Source organism: Poecilia reticulata, chromosome 14 (assembly GCF_904066995.2).
Source record: "Poecilia reticulata chromosome 14, P_reticulata-male-v2, whole genome shotgun sequence".
Classification (NCBI taxonomy): Eukaryota; Metazoa; Chordata; class Actinopteri; order Cyprinodontiformes; family Poeciliidae; genus Poecilia; species Poecilia reticulata.
Genome location: NC_088843.1, coordinates 8,760,894 through 8,788,875, shown reverse-complemented (window position 1 = coordinate 8,788,875; position 27,982 = coordinate 8,760,894). Strand labels below are relative to the sequence as shown.

At 41.5% G+C, this 27,982-nt stretch overlaps 1 protein-coding gene across 1 annotated transcript; it reads left to right on the top strand.

Moving 5' to 3' along the window:
- The first annotated feature begins 185 nt into the window (after nt 1-185).
- LOC103475456 (pecanex 3) lies at nt 186-27,441 on the top strand. The gene is made up of 36 exons (XM_008427084.3): nt 186-546; nt 1,304-1,783; nt 3,326-3,534; nt 3,608-3,713; nt 3,905-3,944; nt 4,049-4,144; nt 4,870-6,603; nt 10,633-10,762; nt 10,970-11,139; nt 11,594-11,651; nt 11,761-11,902; nt 12,015-12,172; nt 12,345-12,498; nt 12,850-12,882; nt 13,509-13,680; nt 13,811-13,921; nt 14,164-14,255; nt 14,331-14,440; nt 15,011-15,116; nt 15,204-15,296; nt 15,397-15,547; nt 16,389-16,533; nt 16,664-16,841; nt 16,937-17,045; nt 17,178-17,307; nt 17,408-17,466; nt 18,225-18,440; nt 18,770-19,023; nt 19,687-19,917; nt 20,022-20,125; nt 20,784-20,931; nt 21,028-21,258; nt 21,869-22,143; nt 22,242-22,411; nt 22,924-23,312; nt 23,766-27,441. The coding sequence occupies exons 2-36, from the start codon at nt 1,631-1,633 to the stop codon at nt 23,919-23,921; spliced, it is 6,813 nt and encodes a 2,270-aa protein (XP_008425306.2). The 5' UTR covers nt 186-546; nt 1,304-1,630; the 3' UTR covers nt 23,922-27,441.
- Nucleotides 27,442-27,982: the final 541 nt, after the last annotated feature.

Genomic DNA, 27,982 nt, shown 5'->3' with positions numbered 1-27,982 from the left:
GAGAAGGGAATTTATATATATATATATATATATATATATATATATATATATATATATATATATATATATATATATATATATATGAGAGCAGACAGACTTTTATCAGACAGATTTCACTTCGTGACGTTGACATTTACTTAGCCAATCGGGACCATGGGAACGTCCGTCTGCGCGTGCGTACTTACGTACGTACGTGCGTGCGTGTGTCAGCTAGCTGTTAGCTGGGGCTAACAGGAGCTCGGTGTGCCAGACCTGTAACAGTCCCACACAGTCTTCGTTTATGCCAGGAAACAGCTGTCGTTCGTGTAGAGAGGGGTTCACTGTTCATGTTTTATGTCTGTCAATGTTTAACACCAAAGAGGATGACGGACTATGAGGAAAACAAAGATAAATTAACCAGCCCCAATAGAACAGCGAAGCTCCAGGTAATCTACAGTTGGACTGCCGTCTTCTGCTAGCTGCATCCTGAGGAGGAAAGCTCTGAGATTTTACAAGGACTGGATGCGGAAGGAGGATATGAGGCAAGCTCAACAGCTAATGCTAACTGTAAGCTATGTTTGGGTCCAGACTTGGAAAGCTATTTACTGCGAGCAGTAAATAGCTGTCCTCCTAATCTGAGTTTACATAGCTAAAAGCATCCACCAGCGGACAGCGTAGGTCTGTTTTGTTTGTTAAAAAACGTTACATTCACCTTTCATATGTTATGCGGCCTAGCATTAGCCGGTACCTAACGTTAAGAATTCGGATGTTAAATGCTGGCCATCGATCTTTCTGACTTGTAGCAATTTTATTCTTTGTATCGTAAGTGTTTGCAAAGGCTAATCCACGCTGGTAGTTCAATAAGTCTACGTATGTCATTTATAAAAGCAAAGCGATTCCATAAAGCTAGGCTAAAGTGTCTGCTAGCCTGCTAATGCAAATCTAAAACTTAATCTGGCTTGCATAGCCTGGCCTAGCTCTAACATTTTGAAGTTTTAAGATCAGTCTTTTGAAATTGGAAAGATGTTTTGGTCATGTCACGTACACTCCCTCAATGGCGTAAATGGGTGTATTTAGGAATATTGTGGTCAATGGGTGCTTAAAGTAATTTTCTTGCTTCAGCTGTTTGAATAATAAATACTTAATTACGTGTGTAAAATTAAACGAACCAAAGACACATTCATAGTCAAAACACGTGAATAACTAAGTACTATAACAACCATAGTACGGTGGAGTTTGGCTTTACCCTAAATGCATTACTAAAACAATATCAATCTCAGAAACGGATCAACTCTCAAGTGACCATCTTTGATTTGTCTTTCAGATGAATGCCATTTCACACTTTCAGTGGGATGTCAAAGTGCCAAAAGATCATACAGCTGAACACCCAGCTGGGGTTAGGGTGGAGAAAAGCAGCATTGGTATAGAAAGGGCACAAGAATATGCAAGGACTTTCAACCTCCACTGAGATCTATAAATATCCGCGATACAGAACTGTTGTCCTCAACAAACCAGCCTTGGTCACCATGCTGTCTACGTTGGAAGTGCCATCGTAGAGAGAAGATACCGTGCCTCAATCTGCTGCACGGTTTTTTTGAGCTCCAGCCTTGGAGGAAGCTTTCCAGCTTTTGTCTAACCCAAAACAGTGGAGATGGGCTCCCAAGCTCTACAGATTTTGCGGCAGGGTGTGTGGGCTTCACTCACAGGAGGCTGGTATGTGGACCCCCATCAGAGCACATTCTCCAACTGCATCCACCTGTACCTGTGGATCTTTTTCCTGGCCTTCCCTTTTCTTCTGTACATGGTAAGACCACAGTTTAACGGCAGCTACGTTTACAGAATCATTCTTCTTCAAATAATGTGTTGTTGACCTGAAGTTTTTATTTAGTTGATGTGGCAACCTCGCATGAAATCAATACAAAAATTGTCAGTCAGAACCTTTCATACACTCAACATGGCAATGATGTCAACGTAATTTTAGATACGTTTGAATTGTTCTTTACCTCAGGGAGGAATAGTTGTACATATTCAAGGGTTTAAAAAATGTTGGGTGTAAGAAATTTGAATTTATTGTGTATTTTCTATATCTTGCATGTGGATTGAAATTTTCACACATGACAAATGTATATCTCTTGCACCAAGGGAGGATTGCTTAAGATCAATTTTCTCCTACAACACATTTAACAACTTTTAAGGCTCTAAATAAAGACAAGTTTTAATGAGTAACCCCACTTAATAAAATTCCTCATAAATATTGTTGTTTTTGTCAATACAATACGTTGTGTCTTATTTAAATTTGTTAGTGGAATTTTAGAAAATGACTACTGCTATTAAACCCAAAAAAGTGTTTACTTTGATTCTTCCAGCTGTGCCCAGATTCCTATAAGGCTCTTTGTGTTTTTATTCTACTGGAACCTGGGAGGATTTAGATAAGAATAAAACACTCCTCCGTTTTCAGTGTTTCAAAGGTTTTGACGGTCTTTGTTAATGTCTTAATGCTGAGCCAGAAATGTTGGTTCCCAAACTCCCTGTGAGAAACTTTGTGATAACCCAGGTATAATTACGAAGTGACTCTGTCTCGAACAGTTAGAACAGATCAGGCTGTACGGACACTGAAGGAGGGGAGACCTTAAAATTCATCCTTAATTTCCTCTTGGTTGAATGGTGGATTTCTATCTTTCTTTGTTTTTTTTGCCTATTTAAATTTATGTAGTTTAAATACAAATGTTCCTTTTATAACTTATTTGGGGTTGGACAAATCTAGACTTTTCAAAGATTGAGATGTTCCTAAACAAGATGCAGAGAAACTTAATTAATAAAGCCCTGACATAATTCTAGCTGGATGTTTGAAGTCTTATTGTCACAAATTGTATAGCCAAGTTAAATTGGTCAGTTTCTTGGCACAGAAATCGAACCCACTTTTAATCAGAGTTAATCAATTGTATAATAAGTTATTAGGGTGGAGGTCCGGCCTTTTTCCAGAAGCTTAATGTTCTCCTGCTTTATCCACCGCAAAACTAGTTTAGATGTGTTTCGGGGTTCATTATCCAAGTTTGAATCATCTGAGCTCGACTATCACCCTCAAATAAAATGTAATTACTTGGGATGTTCAACAACAGTCCAAGACCCACCGAGGGTTAGCAGAAAACTACAGTAACACCAATATTACTCACCACTCCAGTGAAGTGAGTTTAGCTTAATCATGGGACAAAAGGGTGCAGACAAAGAAATAACAACTGCTCCAAAATCAACCCGTTCTAGCTTGACTAAAATCTTCAGCTGTCCATTTAGACTAAACATTACCTGGGTTTCTAATTCCGCCCGGTTTCTTTTCCGGCTCTTTCAGGCTCTTCCTCCAAGCTTGGTGGTGGCAGGCGTGTACTCTGCTGTGGTAGCGATCTTCTTTACCGCCATTAAGGTGGTTAACTACCGACTTCACGCCATGTTCGACCTCGGTGAGATTGTCGAGAAGAAGCAGGCTTCTCTCGCAGCTGACGCCCCGAGGACAGAAGAAGGGGATGATGGATCAGGAGCTCATGATGGAAATCAACACAGGTGTGGAGATATAATTGAAAGGGATGTTGGAAAATGGCATTTTTATACTAACCAGTACTTATTTTTTCTCCAGGGATAGTCATGTTGGTGTGGAGATGACTGTTTTTCGGAAGGTTAACTCGACTCCCCCGGTTCGCTGCAGCTCCCAGCATTCTCTTTTCGGATTGAACCAAGTGTCGGTGAGGATTGCTTGGATCACTAGATGCATGTTGGCCTCACTCATTTGCCCTGTAATCCTTGTGAATTGACAAATCTTTCATCTTTAGTATTCAAAACTTTTTCAGTCATCTAACAATGCTGTCATTGAAGGGTTAATAACTATTGATAAGACTCATGAATGTTAATATGCCATATATTTTTGATTTGTTAGGAGTTTTTGCCCCAGCTTGAGGATGTAGGACGAACTACTGGTGAGCATTTAAACTGTCTTCTCCTTTTTTAAATTATTTTCTTGATTTTTGCAAACTTTTCTTTGCTTCACATTTTTTTTACAATATCTTTTGTTTTGCTTCAGATCTCAAAGAATTAACACAGGCACAGGGAAGCAATAATGTAATTGTGACTTCGGCCCATCGTGCGATTTTACGTCAGAGCTCCCAGGACGCACAAAGTAAGGCTGCTGTTTTTTCTGTGATCTGCAGTGAGCTTTATTGCATGCTGAGTGGTGTCTAATCCTTGCCTGTATAAAAATAACTCTCCTTCAAGGCATATCTGCACATTCTTATAAACCCTTTCAATAAAAAGTACGTTTTGAAACTGTTTGGTCCTGTTAAGCCCAACTTGCATTCCAGGATTCCTACACAGTCTGGAAAATATTGGAAAAGTATAGACTTTGATTGAAGTATCTTCCAAGACCTCGATCAGTTTCCGACTTTATTCAAAATCTTATTGCTTCTATGTTGTGTCCTTCTATACGTCGTAGCTTCTGTGTTCCGTAATATCCTTATCTTCCCTCCTAGTTTTTTACTCCCTTCCTTCAATATGTCTTTGCTGGTCCTTCCTCCTTTTTATCAGTTCCTTTCAGTCTTCTTTGTGTCCTTGCTACTTTTTGCCAATCTTTCTTCCTTCCTCTCGTCATGCCTTTCTTCCTTTGTCTTTGTATTCTTATGTCCTTGGGTGTGGTTTCCTCTCAATTTTCAGGTTACTTCAATCTAAACTCTGAGCATTGTGTATGTTTCTGCAATAAATTTACAAAGAACACTTGTATTTTACATTTAAATTTTGCATAAAAAATTATGGACTTTGAAAAATAATTTTTTTACATGTAATATTTGTAGAATGCTAAGTAGTTGATGCATTTCGGTCTGATTGTGTCGTTTTTTTGGGGTGTTTCAGGGCCCTCCAGAACGGTCCAGTCCTGCATCTCTGACTCTCCAGGAGGCGAATTTCCCGGTCTCATTGGAGTTCCTGGAGTGTCATCTGGACCTGAAGTTCCTGGAGGATGCTTGTCCATCCCGCCTTCACCTTTAAGTCAAGGAGATGGAGGCGAGAAGGAGCAGCCGAAGGACTTGCCAAAACAATCGTCTCATCAGAGTCCCAAGGACAATGGGTTGGGAACATATTGTCCACTTGGGCCCTCTGCCGAATCTGAAAGCTTAGCCGATACACCCCTCAGCCCTCTTATAAAGAGCAGCTTAAGCGAGGAGCTAAGCGAAAACCTCATGGGTTTGGGTCTGGACCCCGGAGCTTTTGCTCCGGGAACTGAGCACCCAGGCAGCCGCAGCGGGGTGGCTTTGGCTGCGGGGTCCACAGACAGCTGCTTCAGTGCAGGTGGAGCTACCACAGACCGTGAGACACTAAGCACTGTGAGCAGCTACCGCTCTGAGAAAACGGACTCCACTCAGTTAGAAAGTCCATCGTTGAGCCAGTCACGGAATACGGATGGACAGACGCCTGCTGCAGCACCGGTGTCAGGTTCTATTGCTCTGAAAAACACAGAGGATGCAGGCGGACAGGGTGGCAGTGACACTGACAACCTGTCGGACAGTGTGCTCCTGCGCTCCCCTTCCAAAGAGTTGTCCATCAGCCAGGGCTTAGACCGGACGCTTGTTGAGGAGGACTTACCCCCTGCACACTCTGATATTGCACAGCCCCCTCCTCTCCAGAACTCTTCCCCTTCAAGTAGTGGCCACTCAGAGGTGTGTGACTTGGACAGAAAATCTCATGGTCCTCCTCTCCCCCCACCTCGGCAGGCCAATTCAGTGCCTTCAGGGCTGGCCCTGGGTCTAGTGTGTTCTGAGCCTGCTTTGCCCATATCCTCCACCCCGTTGTTACTGTCTGACCCGCCTGCGCTCCAAGCCCAGCAGGTCGTTCGTCCTAAAGACTTAAAGCTGCTGCGGGCTGGCGGCGGAAACATGGGCCACAGGCCGGGCCGAAGGAAAGCTCCCAGACGGCGAACAGGAGCGGGCAGCAGTAGTTTCGACTGCGGCTCTTACAGGCGTCACCACAATCACAGGCAACACAGAGATTACATCCCGGTGCGCAGCCGGCTGGGGGCTAAAGCTTACAGCGAAAGCTTGTTTGAGGACTCCAGTGACGAGGACGACGGCAGTGACATTAGTGCCGGATCCAGCCTGGGCTCCCAGCGCAGATACAGCTCAGACGAGGACAACGACGACGACTCGAGTTCCTCTACCTCTTGCTACTCCTCAGACCTCGCCAACATCAACATTACATCCCTTCTCTCCACTGCTGCTCAACTTCCTGCTCCAAGGGAGGACGATTTACCCGAAACCTCGGCCCCCTCTCACTCTCGTGCTGCTCAGCGCTCCTCTAGCACAGCGAGCGCTAAGACTCATGCGAGGGTACTAAGTATGGATGGAGCTGGCGGGGGCCAGAGCAACGCAGCTACCACGCCCTCCGTGCTTCTTCCAATGCCCTCCACGTCCACCCCGGCTCCCCGTACCCTTACTATGTCTAAGTCTGATTTGGAAGCCCGGACTATACACACCGACGGCTTCCCTGTATGCCATCGTCATCATCGGCTGGATTCTCTTGGAGGGTCTTGGACCGGCAACCAGATGGGTTGGAGGGCAGGAGAGCTGGTTGAAGAGGGAGCTGTGGGTGGAGGTTAGTTCACCTGAAAATCATTAGTTTAAAGCAAGTGTTGCAGACTCACCCCTTTTATGAGAAGTAACTCAGTTTTAAAAATGTTTTTGACTATCCAGTTAAGTATTAAGACCCTGATTTTTATGGCAAGTTTTATGGTTTAGTCTTAGAAGCACTTGATAATGGAGCTGCACAATGTATCAAATCTTAATATCAGATCATTCCTTGGGTGCAATATTAAGTCAGGCGTGCCATTTCAAGTGCAGTGCAGTAGGGTTCTGCTTTCTGATGATGCATTTGGCCATTTGAATAGATGTTGACTTTCCTCAGTTGGTATTGATCTGAGAAACTCAGATTCTAGAGCTCACTGAGAGTTATGGGTGCATTGTGTCGAAGGGAAAAGAAACAGTACTGAGGAAAATGGGGGTAATAATCATAGAGCTGCACAATATAATAAATTACAGTCATTATCACAATATCATTGTATTGCAATTTCAAAGGCAAATGTTTCAAGACCATTTAATTGGCTACAGCGGCCATTAATCCCAGAACCTGATGTTTATATTTAGGATGCTAAAGCTAATGGAAAGTGCTCAGGTCATTGTATAATTTGAAAGACTCAAAATTAGAGATCAGGTTTTTTCCTGCCGATTCCGATCACCAATGAGGGCCGATCACCGATACCGATCACATAATTATTTTTTTAATCATAAGCACTATGGTTGCATTATGTGGAAAAAGGAACCATGAATTCACCTTAATTTAGATAAAAGCTTTTAAATAGCTTTTTCCAATAAAAAAAAACAACAAAACGGGCGTTGTGCAAATTGTACTGCTATCAGTAATACTATCTTTAACAGACTGAAAACATATGAAGGCTCTGAAGAGGCTAAATAATGTAATGAGTCAAAGTAAAACCTCTCAACATTGTCAAAAGATTCAAGTATAAAACTTAACATTCAAAGGCAAATACAGGATCCATTACAATAAACAATCCAGAGTTACTGAATGAAAACTTCCTGATAGCATTACGGCTAACTGATTACTGCTAGTTCTGAGTGGCTGTTTCTGACTGAGAGGAGTAATTATGCAGAACAGGGAGGAGATCCATTATTTTTTTTAGAGATTATCTGTCTCATGTTAGGTCAACGAAAGTTTTAATACGTATGTAAAATGTATTTTTTTAGGTTAGATGCTGCAACTTTAAACAGAGGTTCGGTGTGAGAGTCACTACCAGGTGGAGCACAAGCAGTGCTCCGTCTGTGAAACATTACTACCTGTAGCGCGTAGCAGCGGTTCAACAGCGAGAGCAGAACCAGCGTCTTACATAGCAGCTCGAAGACTTAAATAATTTTGCGGGTTATTTGTTTAGCTTTCTGACCGTCATGCTAATCCGGGTGAGTGTTTGTAGCTGTGCGCTGCTTTACCTGCTATCTGATCGTCTTTTTTACTGCAGTGAGCCTCGATGTAGCCAAACTCCGTCAAGTATGCCATTGTTTTTATGCCATATTAGATTCGTCGTGTAGATGCATTTTGACGTGCTTCACCCCACGTGCTTCAATTTTCCGTCGCAATACTCAAACTTCCCCATTCACTCAGTGTGTTATAGTTCCACACCACATCGCTTAGGATTTGTTGCTGCGCGTTTGCGCAGTGTGAAAGAGGAGACCAGCTGCACAGGCAGGCTGCGAAATGAGATGCAGGTGATTGGTTTGTGTGATCGGCAACAAAAGACCGTGATCGGCAATCACCGTTCATACACTTTTTCACGGAAATCGGCCGATTATGATCGGTGGCCGATCGATCGGCACACCTCTACTCAAAATGTGTCTGGGAAATTTTGTTGAATTATAATAGGTGTTGCCATTTCAATTTTCAGCAACAATATTGCAGTTTAAATAATTTTGTAATATGGCACAGCAGTGCCTATTTATCAGTCAATGTTATTTCTAGCAATGTTATCTATTCTTAATACTATCAAATCTAGAAATAAATTAATGCCATAAGTTGAAAGGTCATATTTTTTGTGTGTTTAGTTTTTGTTATGCTGTACCTGCACTTTGGAGCTTTTCTCATTTTGTCATTACAACCAGAAATCTTAATGTGTTTTATTGTGATTTTATTTGACAGACCAACACAAATTGGTCTGTCAAGAGCATGTGAAGAGGAAGGAAAATAATAAGTTCTAACATTTTAAAGTAAAATGTAGCGTGGGATACATTTGGATGCTTTTTGTTGGACCACCTTCCACTGCACTTTTAGCTGCAACCTTTTGTCTCAGTTTTTGCTAAAATAATTCATGCATCTGTGAACATAAATTTTCAAGTTTTGCCACTCCACTCATTATTAATTGGCTTTGCAGTATTTTGCTGTTTCCTGGTCGGTTTTCTACATAATTGCTTGTTGTTAACTCAGTCTATTTTCCTTTTAGCTCTCACAAGTTTCTCTGTCCCTGCTAATGAAAATAATCCCCTTAAAATAATGCTGCCACTACCATGTTTCACTGTGGGATCAGAGTGATGCACAACATTATTTTTCACTAAGTAGCATTTTACATTTGCATTTTGGCTCCTGGATTATTAATAGGTTAAATTATGTTGACCTAGAATTTAACTTGGAATTAGTAAAAAAACACGTCCTTTACTGGGAGTGAGTGATTGAATGATAAATGTATAGGAGTAATTTTTTTTGCTAATCAAAACTGTAAATCAACATCTTAACAGCACATCCCTAGAGCAGTGCTAAAATCTAATTATGGCTACTCCCCACATTGTAAACTTTAACGAGTCGCCAAGGAGGAAAACATTTCCTGTAGCATGAGGGCAAGCCAGATGTGGTGTAGATTAAATCCTGAAAATGTGGTTCTGATACCATACAACACAGGGCTCAAACAGCAAGCAGTGTGTTCTATTAATATCAGCAGCTTAGAGGCTATGTTTCTTCTTTGCTTTACTTTCTTAAGAAAGATGTTCAAACCATGACGCGTCTGCTGATTTTTATCAACTTGTAGATATTGCATTCCTGATGAGCGATGTAGAGCAACTAGATTTGCTGGTGCTTTGTCACTGATTAGGAGGGAGGGAATTCCAAGATGGCGCTAATTTAGGTTTTGCATTTAAGGAAAGAAAACATGAGTTTCCTTTCGAAAGAAGATGTTAATAAACACAAAGATTTTGGCCATAAATAAATCGAAGGAAAGTGTGTGTCGAAATACGAACTTGGATTATATTATATATAACGTATAAATTTATGAATTTACATTTTTCAATTTAAAAAGATGGCTTTTCCACAGAGATCTTTGCACAAAACTTCTGGAAAAAAATGTGTTCAGTTCACACCTCTTAAGAACAACGGGTATTTAACAGACTTTAGTGTACGTCGTCATAACAAGGTTAAAACACATTGTCCTACATCGGTTAGATAAATTAGTTTGTGTAGCTAATCTTAAAAGCTGATAGGTTTAAGGTTTTACTAGTACTTCTTGCCATCAGCGAATTCATTGACAAAGTTTGAAAATTAAAGAAACAAAAATCAAATATCAATCTTCAAGTCAAATGTTCTAACTTGGATGTGAAATGCTCCAGACATTATTGCTTAAGAATTGTTAGTTTGTCTTGATGAAAATTTGCAGTCAATATGTAAAACGGTAAGATCAAAAGAATGTACACTCCCACTTCTGAGATGAAGCTAATGCTTTATGATATAAAGGGTTGATATAACGTAGGAAGGATGATTTATTCTACTCGAAGCTGGGAGCATGGTGTGCTTTTCATCCTCAAAGCTGAATAATAAATTTTTAGGCCAAAGTGTTTGAGTTATGAGTCTGTTGTGACGATAGGCACCTCACTGTTTGTCGATCATAAATACAGCTGCCTTTCCCTTTAACGTAGTGTTATCCACAAGAACCAGTAAGTGGATGTTGCTTCTTTTAAACAGCTAACAGACATGAATGTATAACCAGTTTTGATGCGGCCTTTTCTTGCTGTTACTTACGTAATTAATGGTGTATTTGAAGCCATTGCACTGATGAACCCATTAACTCTTCTCCAGCTTTAGGTCCAGAAGACGGAAGCAAACATGAATGCATGACGAGCGTGAAGAGGACCCAGGCGATTCGCCGGAGGCACAACGCCGGGAGCAACCCCACACCCCCACCTTCAACAATGGGGTCGCCTCCCAGGTTAGTGTGGTAGACGGGAGTAAAAGGTTGCATCAACCTTTTCTTTGATCACTCTGATCTTTAATAAATCTGTAAAAAAATATATATATCTATGATGGTGTTTAAATCAATAAATTAAAAAAAATCTGATTTATTTAAACTAGTTTATAAAGATATAAAGAGAGCTGCAGACATGCTTTTTTTTTTTTTTTTTTTTTTTTTTGTTAGCCTCCAAGACCTTCAGCGTGTTCGGACCTCGTCTCACTCACGCACCCGCACGCTGCCATCAGCCTTACAGTTTGCATCTTCGCTCCTACTCCCCCGCAGCGGCATCCATGAGGCCTCCAACTTCGACGACACATCCGAGGGAGCGGTGCACTATTTCTACGATGAAAGCGGTGAGTCAGTGAGTTTGAAGGAATAACTCGGTGGGGAAGAGGAGCTGTCAAGTAATTTGGGTGTATATTTGATTTCAGCCCCGGTCTAATACTTCAATCAAATTAATAAAATTAGCAACTTGTTAGTGCATGAAAATGTGACGGTTTTAAAGTTTAGTAAAACATCGCTTCATCACAGAGTAGTATACCTACTGTTTCACTGGAGTTGTTCATGATGATGCATTAGATGCGTTTAATCTTTACTGCAGTCAATCTTTTTGTCCCAGTCAGGGGGTTTATAATCCATTCAGCTGGGACAAAATAATAAAGCAAATATTGATTGTTCTTAATAAATACTTTTATAATAAGTTGAAAAAATATGGATAAAGAAAGTTTAGACTTGATGCAAAGGAGGAATACATGAAAAATCAATACATGCTTCATAATTACTTTTATTTTGGGTGTTGTGTCTCAGGAGTGAAGAGATCATACACTTTTGGACCTTCTGGAGGTGGTTATGAGGACCCGGTTCAGTACGTAAAAAGACTACACATGCTGCATTATTTTTTTTTATGCTACTGAGTGAATCAGTTTCTTGAAAAGCATATAGTACAAAAAGTTGTTAAAATGTGAATATTGCAGAGAAAGAGAGAGGCAGTCCCAGTCATCAAGCTTCACCTCCACTGAGGTTCAGGATGGAGCTCCAGTCCTGTCCATCCTCCAGCCCAGACCCGTGGTTCTGCAGGGCATGCAGGTCCGCAGGGTGCCGCTCGAAATGCCGGAGGTTAGCCGTCCTTAAGTACTTGTATAGCAGATTATTCCTGGTCAAATATGTTGGTTAGTCCTTTTTTTAATTAATTACCAGTTTTTACCTTTTCTTTTTTTTTTCTTTCTAGTTTGATCTTGATCACGAATCCCTCCAAGAATCCCATGAGAATACTCTGATGATTGAGGAGAAAGCCAAGCCTAAGCAGTACTACCGGTTTTGGGTGCTGCCTGGAAAGTGGTTGAGGGTTCGATACGATCGACTGGCTCTTCTGGCTCTGTTGGACAGGTGGGAAGAAATGTTGGAGTAATGACAAGAAATGATGATTAATGGCTTTTTTCTTTTTATGGCATATAAGTCAGTTCATTTCAAAAAGCCTTCATACCTTGAAGGCAGTTTTATGAAGGAGTTGCAGCCTGATGGAGTTAAAAATAATAATTCCTCTGGACTTTGTGTGCAGGAATCGCCGTGTGGGAGAGAACGTGTTTTCGGTGTTGTTGGCCAGCCTGGTGGCCTTCCTGGGGTTTCTGCTCCTGCTTCAGGGCTTTTTCAGGGACATCTGGGTCTTCCAGTTCTGCTTGGTTATTGCCAGCTGCCAGTACTCTCTACTGAAGGTAGGTAACCTCACTAAAGCATACAAACATGGACATTTAAGGAAATGTATAATTTTGACGATCACTCTCACACATACTAAAATCTATCAGACTGAATGGTAAATTCAATCGGTCAAAAAGTCTAAATAATTGCATACATTATGCCTTTATGAAATATTGAAGGCATATTTTTGAAAAACTTATTAAATATACATTAATCATGTATCTTTCTGACATGTGGATACACATGTTTTTTCCTCCAGGATTACGTGTTTTTTGGTGGGGGGTTTGTCTTACAAGTTGTAGAATCTTTATCGTTTATGTTAATGATTTAATAAATGTGAAATATAAAATCGTCTCCTTTTACTTCAGAGCGTACAGCCGGATGCCGCCTCCCCGATGCATGTGAGTATTGATTTATGCTCATCATTTGATGGGGGAGCAAATGCTTTCATGTTGAGCTGATTTGATGAGGTCTTAAGGAAATGTCTCAGATACTTTGCTCAAAATTTATACCGCCTTCCACCTTGATCTTTGAGTAGAGGAAGAAATGATGAAATCAGAAATGGTTAGCAAAGGATGAGACGAGCAGAAGAGTTTTAATCAGGCATGGGTCGGTGTCAAGTAAGGCAAGGCTTTAACAAGCTTTTATTGAAATGAGGAAAAACTCCCAGAGAGACTGGAGTTTTCTCCAGGCATATGGAGCATGTAGTAACAGCGCTGCCCCTCCCCCACCTCTTGCTTTGCAGTGCTGGACACCTGGCTGAAAGAAGGCTTCTGACCTTTCAGTGGTTTCCATTACACTTAAATGTTGTTCATAGTTTCTTCATACATGCAGCATTAAAGAAGCGTCACGCATTACTCAGATTTTTTTCACAATACCATAAAGAACATTTAAAGCTTATGGTTGGTGTAGATTTGAGCCAGGGTCATTCTTGGATTGAAGAGAAAATCAGGCATTGTTTAAACACAAACCTGAGCCAACCATGCCAGTACGACTAAAATAAATGTTTTCTTGTCTTATTTCCCAGGGCCATAACTGGATCATTGTGTACAGTCGGCCTGTTTACTTCTGCTTGTGTTGTGGGATGATCTGGATATTTGACCTGTCTGGGCGAGCTGGAAGTCTGCAGCCATTTTCCCTCTATGGGGTCACTTTCTTCTCTGGACACTTCCTGCTGTATGTCAGGGACATGCTTATTGGTCAGTTTTTATCAATCACTTTTTAAAATCAACTTTTTACTAAGTGATGCGTCTTGGGATTATTCTAAAAAAGTAAATGACTTTAAGAGTAATTGATGTTTTGTTTTGTTTTTTTTTCCTGGTCCAACAGTTTTTGCCTTGTGCTTTCCGGTCATTTTCCTGTTTGGGTTGCTACCTCAGGTCAATACATTTGTGATGTGTCTGCTGGAGCAGATCGACATGCACATTTTTGGTGGAACCGGTAAGACTGCGCTTGCCCCGACAAGAGACAGCTTCTTCCTGTTTATTGCAAACAGCTGGGGAATATTTTCAGATGATCATGCTATTTTTTTATTTTGCAAACCGTTACCACTTTTTTTATTTTTTCAAAACGCAGCATGCAAACAGCAATGTGTTTCACCCTGTGTTTGTAATTTTTTTAAAATCCTTTGTTTGTTGACTCTTCCATATGTTGTTTCTGAACTTTGTCTCCTCTTTCATCAGCTACTACCAGCCCGCTCTCGTCTCTGTTCAGCCTCATACGCAGCATAGTGGTGGCAGCTCTGCTCTATGGATTTTGCCTCGGCGCCATTAATGTAAGTCCTTCTGAAATGTAGATTGTCATCGATTTTAGTTCATATTTAATGTGAAAATGCAATTAATTGGAACAGGCCCCTTGGGGGGATGCCCATGTGCCAGTGCTGTTCTCCGTGTTTTGTGGTCTACTTTTGGCCTTGTCCTACCACCTAAGCCGCCAAAGCAGTGACCCAACCATTCTCTGGTCAGTGTTCATTCCTCCTATTGTCAGCAGTTGAACAGTGAGAGATTGTGTGTAGATCTCCTTATATTTAAAGAAGGAAGTTTTTTTGTTTACTCACTCAGAAATGGTGATAAATATCTTATTTATTCACCATGATATATTCAAATTGTACGTCATAAAGTGAGTCGCTTAAAAGATTTTTTTTAATTTGTAGAGTTTGCTTTCAGTTTTAGAAATTTGGATGCACATAAAAAATTACGGACAATGGAAAAAGTTTTGTTTCGAACCATTCCTGTTCTCCATTTTACTGAACACAAAAGTTTGACTTTCTAAAAAGTGGATATAGACACCACACAGCTTTCATTTGCTTTTTGTCTTCTGTATTTTAGTTTTCAACTTAAATACACTCGCCACAACTTTGCTGGTATCCTACAAACAATATCTGGAAATTTGAGTCTAAATGATAAATGTACTGAATCCCTGCCAAACACAGCTGACCTTTTCCTGTTTTCGCCACGCTGCAGCCAGTGAAGACTTATAATGCATAGTAGTTCTTATTTGATTTATTTAGCTGTTGGCTTTTTGCTTTAGGTCACTGGTCCGGTCCAAATTATTCCCAGAACTGGAGAACAGAACACCAGAAGATCCCCCTGTGGAAATCAAAGATCCTCTCCCTGAGAAGCTGCGTAACTCTGTGGTAAAAAAAACAACAAAAAAACAGTCCAACTGATTCCAGCGGCATGTTTCCAGGCTCCGTGGTTAAACCGTCCCCGTCTCTTTGCAGAGTGAGATTCTTCATTCAGACCTCGTCATGTGTCCGCTCATGGCTGTGATTACCTTCGCCATCAGTGCCAGCACCGTTTTCATCGCTCTACAGGCAGGCGCTCACTCTTCCAGTGCTTTTCTCTCAAGATTTTGGCGACAGGTGTTCACAGATTTGTAATGCTCATGTTTTTCTTTTCCCGCTTGACCCTTAGCCTGCTCTCAGCTTCGTCCTGTACATCCTGGCTGGAGTTGTAGGGTTCGTTACACACTATCTCCTGCCTCAGCTCCGTAAACAGCTGCCATGGTTCTGCCTTGCACACCCTGTGCTACGATCCAGAGAGTACAGCCAGTTTGAAGTCCGAGGTGAGCTTCTGAGGAATTTTATCTTCTGAAAGTACGCCTTAACAAAATAAAATTCTTACAACACAAAAAATACATGAAACAAGCCAGTTCACTGTCGGTTTCAGGAATGGACTGGAGCTGTGTTTACTGTTTCAGTTCTTTTTTTGGTGCATCTTCCCTTTTTCCATTATTTACTGCTGTGCAAAAGTATTCACTCATCAAATTTTTTTTGTCACATTGTAATCACAAACATCACATTTTATTGAGATCTCATAAATTTTTGAAGGGAAACAAAAATGAAACATAGTTTTCCCGTTCTTTTTTTAACAAATATAAAAGGCGTGCGTGCGTGCGTGCGTGCGTGCGTGCGTGCGTGCGTGCGTGCGTGCGTGCGTGCGTGCGTGCGTGCGTGTGTGTGTACACAGCTCGATTTTTATAGAAGAGCGGCAAGGAGAAAGCCATAATAATTCCTACATGCAGTGTATCAGAAGGGAATATATGGAGGAACCCTAAATATAATGTCAGATCTGTAATGGAATGGTTTAAAACACTGGATGCTGAGTACTAACACATACCACACTTACTGATTTTTGATTTCTCGATAATAATGATGGTTATAAATATTTTATGCTGCATCTCAAAATCTCAAACATAATGCTTTGAAGTTTTGTGGCTGTTATGTGACAAAATGGGAAAAAAAAAAAAAGTCCTTCTGATTCAGCGTCTAATTAACAGCAACGTTTCCCCCTCCAGGTTATTTTCTACCAGATTTTACAGCTTTGGTTTGAAGGGTGCACTTTTAACAATGGATTTGTGTCTGGAGCAGTCTGTGTAACGTTGTTTTGCTCTCTGCCTTCCCCAGATGCTGCTCAGTTGATGTGGTTTGAGAAGCTGTACGCGTGGCTTCAGTGCGTAGAGAAATACTTCATCTACCCAGCAGTGGTGCTGAACTCTCTAACAACCGAAGCCCGAACTGTCGGCCAGAGTCATAAAGATCTGGACATCTAGTAAGTCTTGTCAGGGTTGGGTTTCTGGCAAGCTCCCGTCACTGTTTTCATCTGAAATCCTCAGTGCAAAAAAACAGAATTTAGCTGCGGATGTTGTGTTTAGCAGCGCGTGTCTGTGTTTTTCCTCCAGCAGCCGAGCTCTCTTCATCTCAGTCGCAGGAATGAAGCTGCTGCGCTCATCCTTCTGCACCCCGTCTCAGCAGTACGTCACGCTGTGCTTTACCACGCTCTTCTTTCACTGCGACTATCCACACTTCTCGGAGACCTTCCTGATCGACTACTACTTCATGTCCATCGTCTTCAGCAAGGTGAGAACACAAAAGAAGTCCCTTTCTCTGGTTAAAAATGCAAATTTCAGACATTCCTACGTGTATTGGTGTTTTTTTTCTTTGTGTTTTGACAGATGTGGGATCTGCTGTACAAGTTGCGCTTTGTTCTGACTTACATAGCCCCCTGGCAGATCACATGGGGCTCAGCCTTTCACGCTTTTGCTCAACCGTTTGCCGTTCCTCGTATCCTTCTGTTAGTCCAACCTGTTGGCAGTGTTGATAGAAAAGATTGAACTCTTCAAGTTGCTTCTTGTTCCTTTCTTACAGTAATCAAATTGAATGTCTACATTGTGACCTTAACTCGTGTTTCTTCAGACTCTGCTGTGCTTTTCGTTCAGGCAGTCTTCTCCGCCATCTTTTCCACGCCCCTCAACCCAGTTCTGGGCAGCGCCGTGTTCGTCACCTCTTACACGAGGCCTGTGAAATTCTGGGAGCGAGACTACAAGTATGTGTTTGACAATATTGCGCATGCAAGTGTGAAAGTGCGGCTCACATACTCCAAATACTGGATAAAGTATCGCATATAACACCAAACCTTTTTGCAGCACAAAGCGGGTCGACCATTCGAACACCAGACTCGCCACTCAGTTAGACCGCAACCCAGGTACGGCGCTAGTGATCTTTGCTCATGTTTTTACAGCACTTGCAACATTTATACCCTTGATGTTTTCACATTTTATCACACAGATGTCAACTTTAAAATTTTATCGGGCCTCACTTAATAGATCAACACAGATTAGTACATAATAAAGTGAAAGAAAAATCAAATCGTTTTTGACATTTTTCAGAATAAGTCAGAGCAGTGAGGTATGCATGCTTGCATGTATTTGGTCAGATTTTTAACATCTAAAAAAAAACAAGTGCACCAAAAGTAATTGTCCTTTTTATTTAAAGGTTATACTTTAAATAAAGTAAGGCAATACTTTCTAGAGCTTATTTTGCTGAAGGTACAGCTGCCACGTTTGTGGGTTGTTTCCTTACCTTCCTTGCTCAACTAGAAAAAAATCACTTGGTATGAACTTATTTTCCTCTGCTGTCCCCTAAATGACTTGTAGGACTTTAAATGAGACTTCTTGCACGAAAGCCGGATTTGTGACGACCACAGCTAATTTCTCCTGTTACTAGATTCAGGCCAGAGCTCTGCAGCTCTTCCAGAGGGAACTGCTGTCCACTAATTGTGTTGTTTGACTCCATTCGCAAATTACTTCTGAAGACAGTTGTGGTTGCACTGCATTTGTATTTAGGGTTATCAGAGGAAGGGTTAAACATCAAAAAGTCCAGGGGTATGAACACTTTTGCAAGACACCGTTTTGTTTTGTGTCATTGCTCTTGTGGTGAGCATCTCTTCTTTTCCCCCTGAAGGCGCCGACGACAACAACTTGAACTCGATTTTCTACGAGCACCTGACACGCTCTCTGCAGCACAGCCTGTGTGGCGACCTGCTGCTCGGTCGCTGGGGCAACTACAGCACGGGCGACTGCTTCATCCTGGCGTCGGACTACCTCAACGCTCTGGTGCACATCATCGAGATTGGCAACGGCCTCGTCACCTTCCAGCTGCGTGGGCTGGAGTTCAGAGGTCAGCTGTGGCTTAGGATGCAAATGAATGGATTCTTTAAAAGCCATCAGTTCTCAGTCTACAGAATTTTTACTTTCTAATTTAAGTCTTGAAAATGTTTCAAAAATGTCATTTTTAAAGAAGGCTAAAGGGGATAGTAGCAGAGCTTTTATGTCTAAAAATATTTTCATTGTGTCTTAAAATTACATTTTATGCACAGATTCCTGGCACTGTTATCTTTTACAGAGCTGTTTATTTTGTTACAACTTTATGGAAGTTTAGCAATGTCCCACAGATTATAACCTTGCTGATTAAATGGAAACGTCATCTTTATGTCACACCCTGCCCAGGCACGTACTGTCAGCAGAGGGAGGTAGAGGCCATCACAGAGGGGGTGGAGGAGGACGAAGGCTGCTGCTGCTGCGAACCAGGTCATCTGCCGCAGATGTTGTCCTTCAACGCTGCGTTTGGACAGCGCTGGCTGGCCTGGGAAGTGGCTGCCACCAAATATGTTCTGGAGGGCTACAGTATCAGCGACAATAACGCAGCCTCCATGTTGCAAGTATTCGACCTGCGCAAGATTCTCATCACCTATTATGTGAAGGTAAGACATCGATCAGTGGAGGTTTGTTTTCTAGCTGATGGATTCTTGACTTGATGACCAGCTGTACGGTTTTCACGTGAGGTGTTACTTGTAGACCGGAAGGAAACAACTTTGAAGTTAAAAGTTTTATTATGTGAGACAAGAGATACTTGGAGAATAACTAATGGAATGGTAACACATTGAAGTTAATTGTGTGTAAAATTCATCCAAATAAACACAGCATCAGGTTGTTTCTGTGCTGTTTTTAAAAACTTTGCATTTTGACTCTCCCTCAGTGGAGTGTTTTTCTGTTTTTTATTTTTATTTTTTTATTGTGTTAATACATTGGTCAGAGGAGGAAAAACTCACCATTAGATATTATTTTTAGGAATTTGTATCTTCATTGCATGAACATCTATATTTATGTAGTCTGTTGTCATGGCAACAGCTCCTCTTTTTCCAGAATCGGTTATTGGCCAATCATACCGCTTCTCTTAATTTCTTCTCTTTATGCAAAGGTTCACACAGATTGATTATGGGCTGTGCTTTTAATAACTGTTAGTCATAATACCATGCAGTGCTTCTGCACATGTATGCCTACTGCACATTTATTCAATCTCACTGTTAAGCATGTACAGAATTTCTCTCCAACCGCTGTATTAAATGTAACCGCTTCTCCACCAGAGCATCATCTACTACGTGAGTCGGTCCCCTAAGCTTGAGGAGTGGCTGGCCAATGAGGCGATCCAGGAGGCTCTGCGGCCGTGCCTTGCCCCAAACTACGTGGACAGCGACCCCACCTTCAACTTGAACATCGACGAGGACTACGACCACCGAGCCTCGGGCATCACCCCCTCCTCATTCAGCATGGTTTACCTCGACTGGATTCAGTACTGCAACAGCAGGCGCCAAACGGTTGGACCCGACACAACATGACATGACGACAAGAAAACTAACAAGAAGAGATGGTAAATGTTGTATGTTTTAATTTCTTTTTTTACTTTATTTTGGTGTGGTAGCCGGTCACTTGTGAGAGGGATTCCCCGCTCGTCAACTTGTGTTTTGGCCTGTGTATCCTGGGAAGAAGAGCTCTGGGCACAGCGTCTCACAGCATGTCTGCAAGGTAAAAACCGCAAGACCACTTTCACATTATGTCTCACTTCAACCGCTTACTGAAATGTATTTTATTGGGATTTTAAGCACTTTGTGAATCCACACTGTTTACCATAATGATGATGTAGAATTGAGAGAAGCCTGACTTTCTTTGTGTTTATCAATGAGAATTTGCAAGAATAAAACCCTGAGAAGTCTTATTTGTAGTTAGCAATAAAACATTTAGAAGAGAACACAAACGGAGCTCTAAAATGACAAATCCTTCTTAACTATACCTGCAGGTATCGTTCTGTTTGGTTGCTGTTCTTCAGCAGCCAGTGAAGCTTTGGAGAAATGACTGGAGCTAAATACAGTGCAATCCTGGAAGAAAGCTTAATAGGTCGACCTTACAGCAGGACAACGACCTATAAACAATCAAACAAAGATGAATTTAAGTGGTTTAAATCAATGGATTTGCATGTATTTGAATGGCCCAGTCAGAGTCCATGTAAAATCTAAAATTGCAGTTCAGACTCTCCATTCAGTCTGAATTTGAGCAGGTAGAGACGAATCCTAAAAGATTTGCATCCATTTACATTGTCTAGACTTATTACTTTTGTAAAATACATTGAAGTGTTATACTGTTACTCCCCATGTTGTGAAAAACGTTACATTTTCAACTGTGACAGTTTGGAGCCGTTCCTCTACGGCCTGCACGCGCTTTTCAAAGGAGACTTCCGCATCACGTCGCCCAGGGATGAGTGGGTGTTTGCAGACATGGACCTGCTGAATCGAGTCGTGGCGCCAGGAGTTCGAATGTCCCTCAAACTGCATCAGGTAACGTCGCTAAAAACAAACAAACCCCTGACTAATTACGTTTGGATATTTTTTTCATCACTGTTGTTAAACTGTTTATTATTTTTTCCCCTGTAGGATCATTTTACGTCTCCAGATGAGTACGAGGATCCGATGGTTCTGTATGACGCAATCACTGGCAACGAAGAAAAGATGCTGATTTCCCATGAAGGTGACCCGGTGTGGCGCAGCGCCATCCTGGCCAACATGCCGTCGCTGCTGGCGCTGCGACACATCATGGACGACGGCAGCGACGAGTACAAGATCATCATGCTCAACAAGAGATTCCTCAGCTTCAGAGTCATCAAGGTCTTTGTTGTGTAGAAATGTCCAATTTTTACAGTTTTGTTGCTGTTTTTAATAAATCTGTAATGTTCCTAATTAAATATATATTTATAAAATGTAAAAGTATAGAATTGAACTTGGGGATTTCTAGGTTTGGAAAAAGCAAAGTGTGGAAAAATGATTTTATTACCAGACTTTGTGTGTTCCAATGTCTAAAAGTTTTTTCCTTCAGTAATTTCTTCCCTGTTTGTTTCTGACCTTCTTTCCTTCTTGTGTTCTGCCTTTGGGTTGTTGCTTCTTTCTTTCTTTCTTTGTCTGTCTTGGCATCTTTGTGTCCCAGCTCCATTTCTTCCCCGTTTGTTCCTCTCTTCCCTCTTTGTATCTTTCTACTTTTCAGGTTCTTGTTTTTGCACATTACGGTAAAGTAGTAAAATCTAACCTGCTATTAAATATTTGCAGTGGATTTCTATGAATTCAGTACTTTAGAGGTGAACATAAACGTCTGGTAACTCTGGGAGGTTGAGTGTTGAAATGGATGCAATTTATTTTTGAAAAATATCTAAGAACCGTAGATTCTGGATGTTTAAAATATGAAAAATTATTAATTTATTTTTTTCCAACTTTGTGCCTGTAGGTGAACAGAGAATGTGTGCGTGGGCTGTGGGCCGGCCAACAGCAGGAGCTGGTTTTCCTGCGTAACCGTAACCCAGAGCGAGGGAGCATTCAGAACGCCAAACAGGCCCTGAGGAACATGATCAACTCCTCCTGCGATCAGCCCATCGGTTACCCGATATACGTGTCCCCGCTCACCACCTCGTACGCCGGGGGTCACGGCCAGCTCCGGTCGGTGTGGGGCGGCCCGGTCAGCCCACACAACATCTACACATGGCTCATCAGCAGCTGGGATCGGTATGTGTGTGTTTTTTTTTTTTTTAATTTCTTTATTTCAGTCGGTGCTTTCAGTGTAGACTCCGATATTTTAGTGACTGCAACGCGTCTCCCTGCAGGTTGCAGAAAGGCTGCGGCGCCGGCTGCAACAGTGGCGGAAACATCGAGGATTCAGACTGCGGAGGAGGCTCCACTTCCATCTCCACTAACCCAGCCATTCACACCACGCAGAGTACGCCAGCCTCCGGCCTGCCTCAGCCGCACATCACCACTGTCCAGCCCTCCATGGGTAGAGATTTTTTGTTCTTTTCATATCATTTAAAAAAGGAATCTGATTACTAATTAAAAAGGAGATCAAAAATGTTGCGTTGTCATGTTTTCTTCCGTATTTAAGAGGTAGAGATGCACCAATATTGAAATATTAAACTTCTAGATCAGGTCTTGGTGACAGTGTGGCCAATCCATGAGGGCAGATCTATTCAGTTTGATTCTATGCTTTGTGCTCCAAGTGACATCATGTTTTCATATTTATTTGCACTTTCTGGACCATTTGAAAGATTTCTTGCCGTTTATTTTTCCATGTTTGACAAGAGAGGTCAACCTTTTTTCTTTTTTACAGTTTTATTGTTTATTTTACATTAGATGTTGATGATGTTTTAAGTCAATTCTGCACTGTTTTTCTGTTTCGGATCAGCCACTATTAAACCTCAAATATCAGTATTGGTATCGCAGGTGAAAAAAGTGGATCGGTGCGGTGCGTCCCTATTAAGGAGCCATTTTAAGGCTGGTCTTGCGTTTCAGGTACAGACAACCCTGCAGGCCCAACCCAGAGATGGCCCTGCCACCCTCAGCCTCTCCAAGTGGCTCTGCTCAGCCAATCAGAGAGCAGGATGGAGGCTGGCCTGCTGTCCTCTCTGCAGCGGACGTCCTCCATCCAGGGGCTCCTGGGACAGCAGCTCTCCAGCTCCCAGCTCTCCTTCAGCAGCTCCATGGTTCCGCCGCCTCTGCCTGCCCCGGAGCACTTCTGCCCAGCAGCCCTGCTGGAGACCTCGAGCCACAGGTTGAGCCACAGGAGCGGCCTGCACTGTGACAGCCACTTTGGCAAGTGGAGCTTTTCGGGCAGGAAGGGCTTTAACGGGCCGGCCGCCATGGAGATTGAAGGAGGGCCGGTACAGACGATACGCACACAGGTAGGCAGACTGCTGGTCACGCCATGTTTGTTCACTCTGAGCTTCTGTTCAATGGCAAAATAAAGACATTATATGAAACCTGCTATCATCAGAAACTGTTATTTTTATAAAGGCTGGATATTAGTCAAACTCTGTCCCATCTTTGATTGGAGTTTCTCACTGAGGTTGTTAGTCTTCAAGTGTCTGAATGATTTGAAAGCTTCCCACTAAAATTTTTAAAGGATTGGGTTTTTTTTATTTTAGAAAAAGTAGAATGTTTTAAAAGGTATAAATATGCAAAATCTTGTCTGGTTGAAGTTTGGTTGAAGGACAAAGAAACACGTGGCTCCTTGAGGAGGATGACTGAACATCTGCAGCTTGTTCATTAATATTTGTTTTGGCCTTTTCGGTCAGGGAAAACACTTTAATTAGACTTTCCTTTGTTTTTAATAATTATTTATTATTATCTCTCAGCCTCCTCCTCCTTCAGCACCACTGCAGGAGGCCGGTCTCACACACGACCCGCTCGGAGCCACTCAGACGCTGGACCCGACCCTGCTGGCTTCAGCGGACGCTCCCGCTTCAAAAGAGGAATCCACAGAGCTGCCTTTACTTGATCAACTCCGCTGACTTTTGCACTGGCGACATTTTCTACGACGAAAGCACACTGTGGGACCCAATCCGCCCCACTCCGACCAGACGCATTCCAGTCGCTCCGGGACTCATTCCACCAATCCCCGCCTGAATCTGGGGGCAGAAACGTCCCGCCGCAGCCGGAGCGGCTCAGCGCGCAGCAGACCGCGGAGTGAATTTAGCCAACTTCACAAGTCAGGTTTCATCATGAGATCTGATCGTCTTACCTTTTTTTTTTTTTTTGTCTCTACGGACAACCTTTGGGTTGTAACAGAAGTGACAGGCCAGAAAGGCCAGTGCAATTAAAAGGGATATTTTGCTTCAGGAGTGCTTATTTTTCTATACCAGAGAAAAGAATCTAGCGTCTGACAGTCTTTTACTCGACAGACGCAGCGACATGTTTCTTTTTCATCGATTTAAAAAAAAAAAAGAAAAAAAAAAGAGAGATCAGTAGGTTACTGTACCTGACGTGTGGAAACCATGAAAAGCCTTGTTTAGTTTCCCCCCGTTACCGCATCCTGACTGCACCTGCGGCCGAGCGTCGATATCTGACGGAGCGTATTGACAAACTTCAGGAGCCTCCGCGGTGCCTCTCTCCACCGCACGCCGCGTGGAAACAGAAATAACACCCAGTCCTCTGAGGAGCATGGCCAGATCAGCAGTTAACGAAAACATCCCCTCACCCAGACCAACGGGCGGTGCGCCAACGGCGAGTTTACAGATTATTTGGGCCTGTAAGGAGTCCTGAATTGAAAGGTTGAGATGTGGCAGACGGAATGGGCCAAACGGAGGCTCCTCTGTCTGAAAACATGGGGCTTAAAAACCTATGAACTGGGGGTTAGAAATGTCAAACCTTTTTGTTTCAGTGAGTTGAATGTCCTTTCTTTATTTTTGTTTTGTTTGTTTTTTACTTGAACAATCCCAAGTTCCTCAGTGATTAAAAACACACTGAGTTTGCTTTTTGTTTGATAAACGATCAATAAAAGCCTGACCGGTTAGATCCAGCCGGCTGTCGGCTCTCCAGATAGCAGGGATTCATGCTGCTCAGTGTGGGGAGCAGCGCTTCCTCCGCCTCTCCCGTTACTGTACTACTGCTTCTGCGTCCCCTGCTACTACTAATGGACCCACTACTACTGCTGTTTCCTCCACAGTTAAATCCAGCGTTTTAGTTGGAACTTTACACCGCGGAATAAATGGTAAAAGCAAAGGCGAAATATTTATTTGATTAACGTTGTCTTACTGATTATCTTTTATGGGCGGGGCTGCCTATGTGGTGTGCTGATGTATTTGCCTTCTGTCAATTGCATCCTCTCTTTCTCCCATCAGTTTGTCTAAAAATGTATCATCAGTACCAAGAGTTGTGTTTAAAGGGATAGTTTGCATATTTGAAGTGAGATTTTGGAAGCACTTTTGACCAGTATGTATCTTATTTTGAGACTAATCAGAATTTTCAACTCACTTGTTAATATTAATTTTAACTGCATAAAATATTTTTTCTAGCCTCTCTGGCTTCAGTGGTCAATAATTATATCACGATTAAAGGCAACATTACAGTATTTTTATTTATTTAAAATGGGAACGAAATGATTACTGGGTTAACATTTTAAACTGGCTTAGCATCTCATGTAGTAAAAACCAGTTAGCTCAGTCTGTGTGTACATTTTAGAGAACATAGATCTTTCACACTTAGATTTCTACAAGGCTGCTTACATTTTCAGATCCAATATGTATTTCAGACAGATTTGCAGTAAGTCTTGCTCTCTCTCGCTTTCCCACAGCCCGAGAGAACAAATCGTCACGTGTCAACATATCGCAGCTTCTTGCATCTCTGCACTTAATTGCTAATTTCTTATTCATTTTTAGTCGTATTCACTCAATAACCACCTCTACACTGAAGAGTGTAGTTGCTGAGCTTTGATCATGATCGAGAATCAGCCGATTCCAGTCACCTTTTTTTCCCCCCTCCTCTTTAAGTTATATCGGATCATTCCTCCGAGTATCAATGGGGAAACCAAATTTAGAAAAGGGTCTAAATAAATGAATAAATCTTACTTTAAAGCTGGTCAAGAACTTTTTTTAAAAAACTGGATCATTGTTCAAAAAGTGATTTTGGTTACTCAACGTTTATGAAACATGTTGGGACTGAAATCAAGTTTCCTGCAGATGTTTTCATGCTGAGCATCTGATACCTTCCTCATTACGGAGGAGAGTTTAATCTACTGTCCATCAGTGCTTCACGCAAAACCATTTCCAAATAAACAAATCGTCTCTTTAAGCCTGTAGCATGACTGGAAATATTCCTGAGAACTCAAATTTAGTTTTTCTCCTTTCCACTTTTCCTTTTTTTTTTTTATACCGCTGTGAAAATCTGCGAGTTTTAATGGGTTGCAGGTAAACATGAAACAAAACAAAGCAACTGGCAGCCCGTTGAGATGTTCTCCTCCCCGCCGCAGCGCCCAGCTGTCGGCTGTCTGCAGTGTTCGTAACATTGTGCCATAGCATTAATTGCCAGATCCTGGTTTGCTCACAAATTAATTTCTCTGATTTTTTTTAATTTTTATTTTTTTCCTTTGTGGGAAACATGAAAGAAGGTGAGCATTCTCAGGATTTAACATTTTGGGGGAAGGAAAGAAAAGTAAGAAGGATTTAAGATCCTTTATTATTATTATTATTATTATTATTATTTGAGGCGGGTGGCTTGAATTAGGCTCTGGTGGAAAAATGGATATTGGAGGCAAATTTGATGCTTGAAATTAAAAATGGAGTTTCTCTTTAAAACGAAGGTCACTTAATGTGTGGGTTGGGAACTGGGTCACACTGGTGTTACAATTCTTCATGGCGTTTGAGAAATCTCTCTCTACGCTGCCGTCTTTGCTCCACTTTAAGCTCCTTACAGATTTTTTTTATTTTTTTCCTTAATCTTTTGAGCAGCCCTGAGAATTTTTGTAAATTTGCTGCAAGGAACCTTGTATAGCATCTCTCCCAGGACTAACAACACCCTCAACTCAGGAAATACAGACTTGTCGATCAGTGCTGGTTTTTTTTTTTTTAAATATAATTTGCATCCAAAGCAACGGGGAATTTTTCTGTCTTTTTTTTTTTTCTTCTCTATTTTTCTTTTTTGGGAGACGGGAAAGCACAAGCTAACAGGCAGACCTGGGTGTCCAAAAGGGATTTCTGAATCTCTAGATCTATGTACAGCATGTTTGCTATATGAATATATATTTAAAATATAAATCTATTTTATTATTGGGTTTTTGTTTTTTCTTCATCAAAGACACTATGTGCGGAAGGGTGAGACTCGACCTGAAGAGCTGAAATGTGCAGTTTGGGAAAGAGTCACTTATTACTTCTTTTGCACAAGATTTCATCGTCCATCATCCCAGTTTTTCATTTTAGACATTTTTGGGAGGGTGGCCTTTTATTTAAGAACTAAGTCAATGTTCTGTACAGTTTTTTTTATGTGATTTTTTTTTTCTCTTCTATTTAAATTAAAGTTTTTGTCTTTCTTTGCAAACTTGTTGGTCGGCGTGATTTCTTTGTTTTTTTTGTGAAGTGCTGTTTTAATCTTGGGCATCTTGACTTTGTGTTATGGATTGAAAATTCAGTGCCTTTTAACTGTATTAGCACCCTGTGAACTTCAAAATCAAGTATGTTTCATTATCAGATGGACTAACGCAAAGAATCAGGTATTTGTAAAGTGGAAAGAAGCTTTCAAATGTACATATTCTAATGCTTTTCATTTAAACCATTTTTAGGGGCCTTTGTTGTATATTTAAATGCTTTACATGAAAAATATTAACAGTTTAACAAGCAGATAATGGGAGGGGAAAAAAAACATGATCCTGAAGCTGAACATAAATTAAATGCCAATTTTAAAAAACTTTTGGTATTAAAACAGACATTGCAAGCAAATTAGATGAAATTAATTATGTGAAGCTGCCTTTGACTGCAGCCGACAAAGAAATGCCAATTTAGTGAAAACTGATGCAGTCGAGTCCAGAGGTGATGAAAGCATGAACACTAAATGCTTTTAAAGGTCTTTCGACTCAAGAAAA

What these genes read in the sequence shown, in the direction of transcription:
- LOC103475456 (XM_008427084.3), top strand. Translation starts at nt 1,631, where the DNA reads ATGGGCTCCCAAGCTCTACAGATTTTGCGGCAGGGTGTGTGGGCTTCA. An exon ending in TCGGATTGAACCAAGTGTCG is followed by an intron (nt 3,714 to 3,904) that starts GTGAGGATTGCT and finishes TTGATTTGTTAG; the next exon opens with GAGTTTTTGCCCCAGCTTGA. An exon ending in TCAGTTAGACCGCAACCCAG is followed by an intron (nt 17,467 to 18,224) that starts GTACGGCGCTAG and finishes TTCCCCCTGAAG; the next exon opens with GCGCCGACGACAACAACTTG.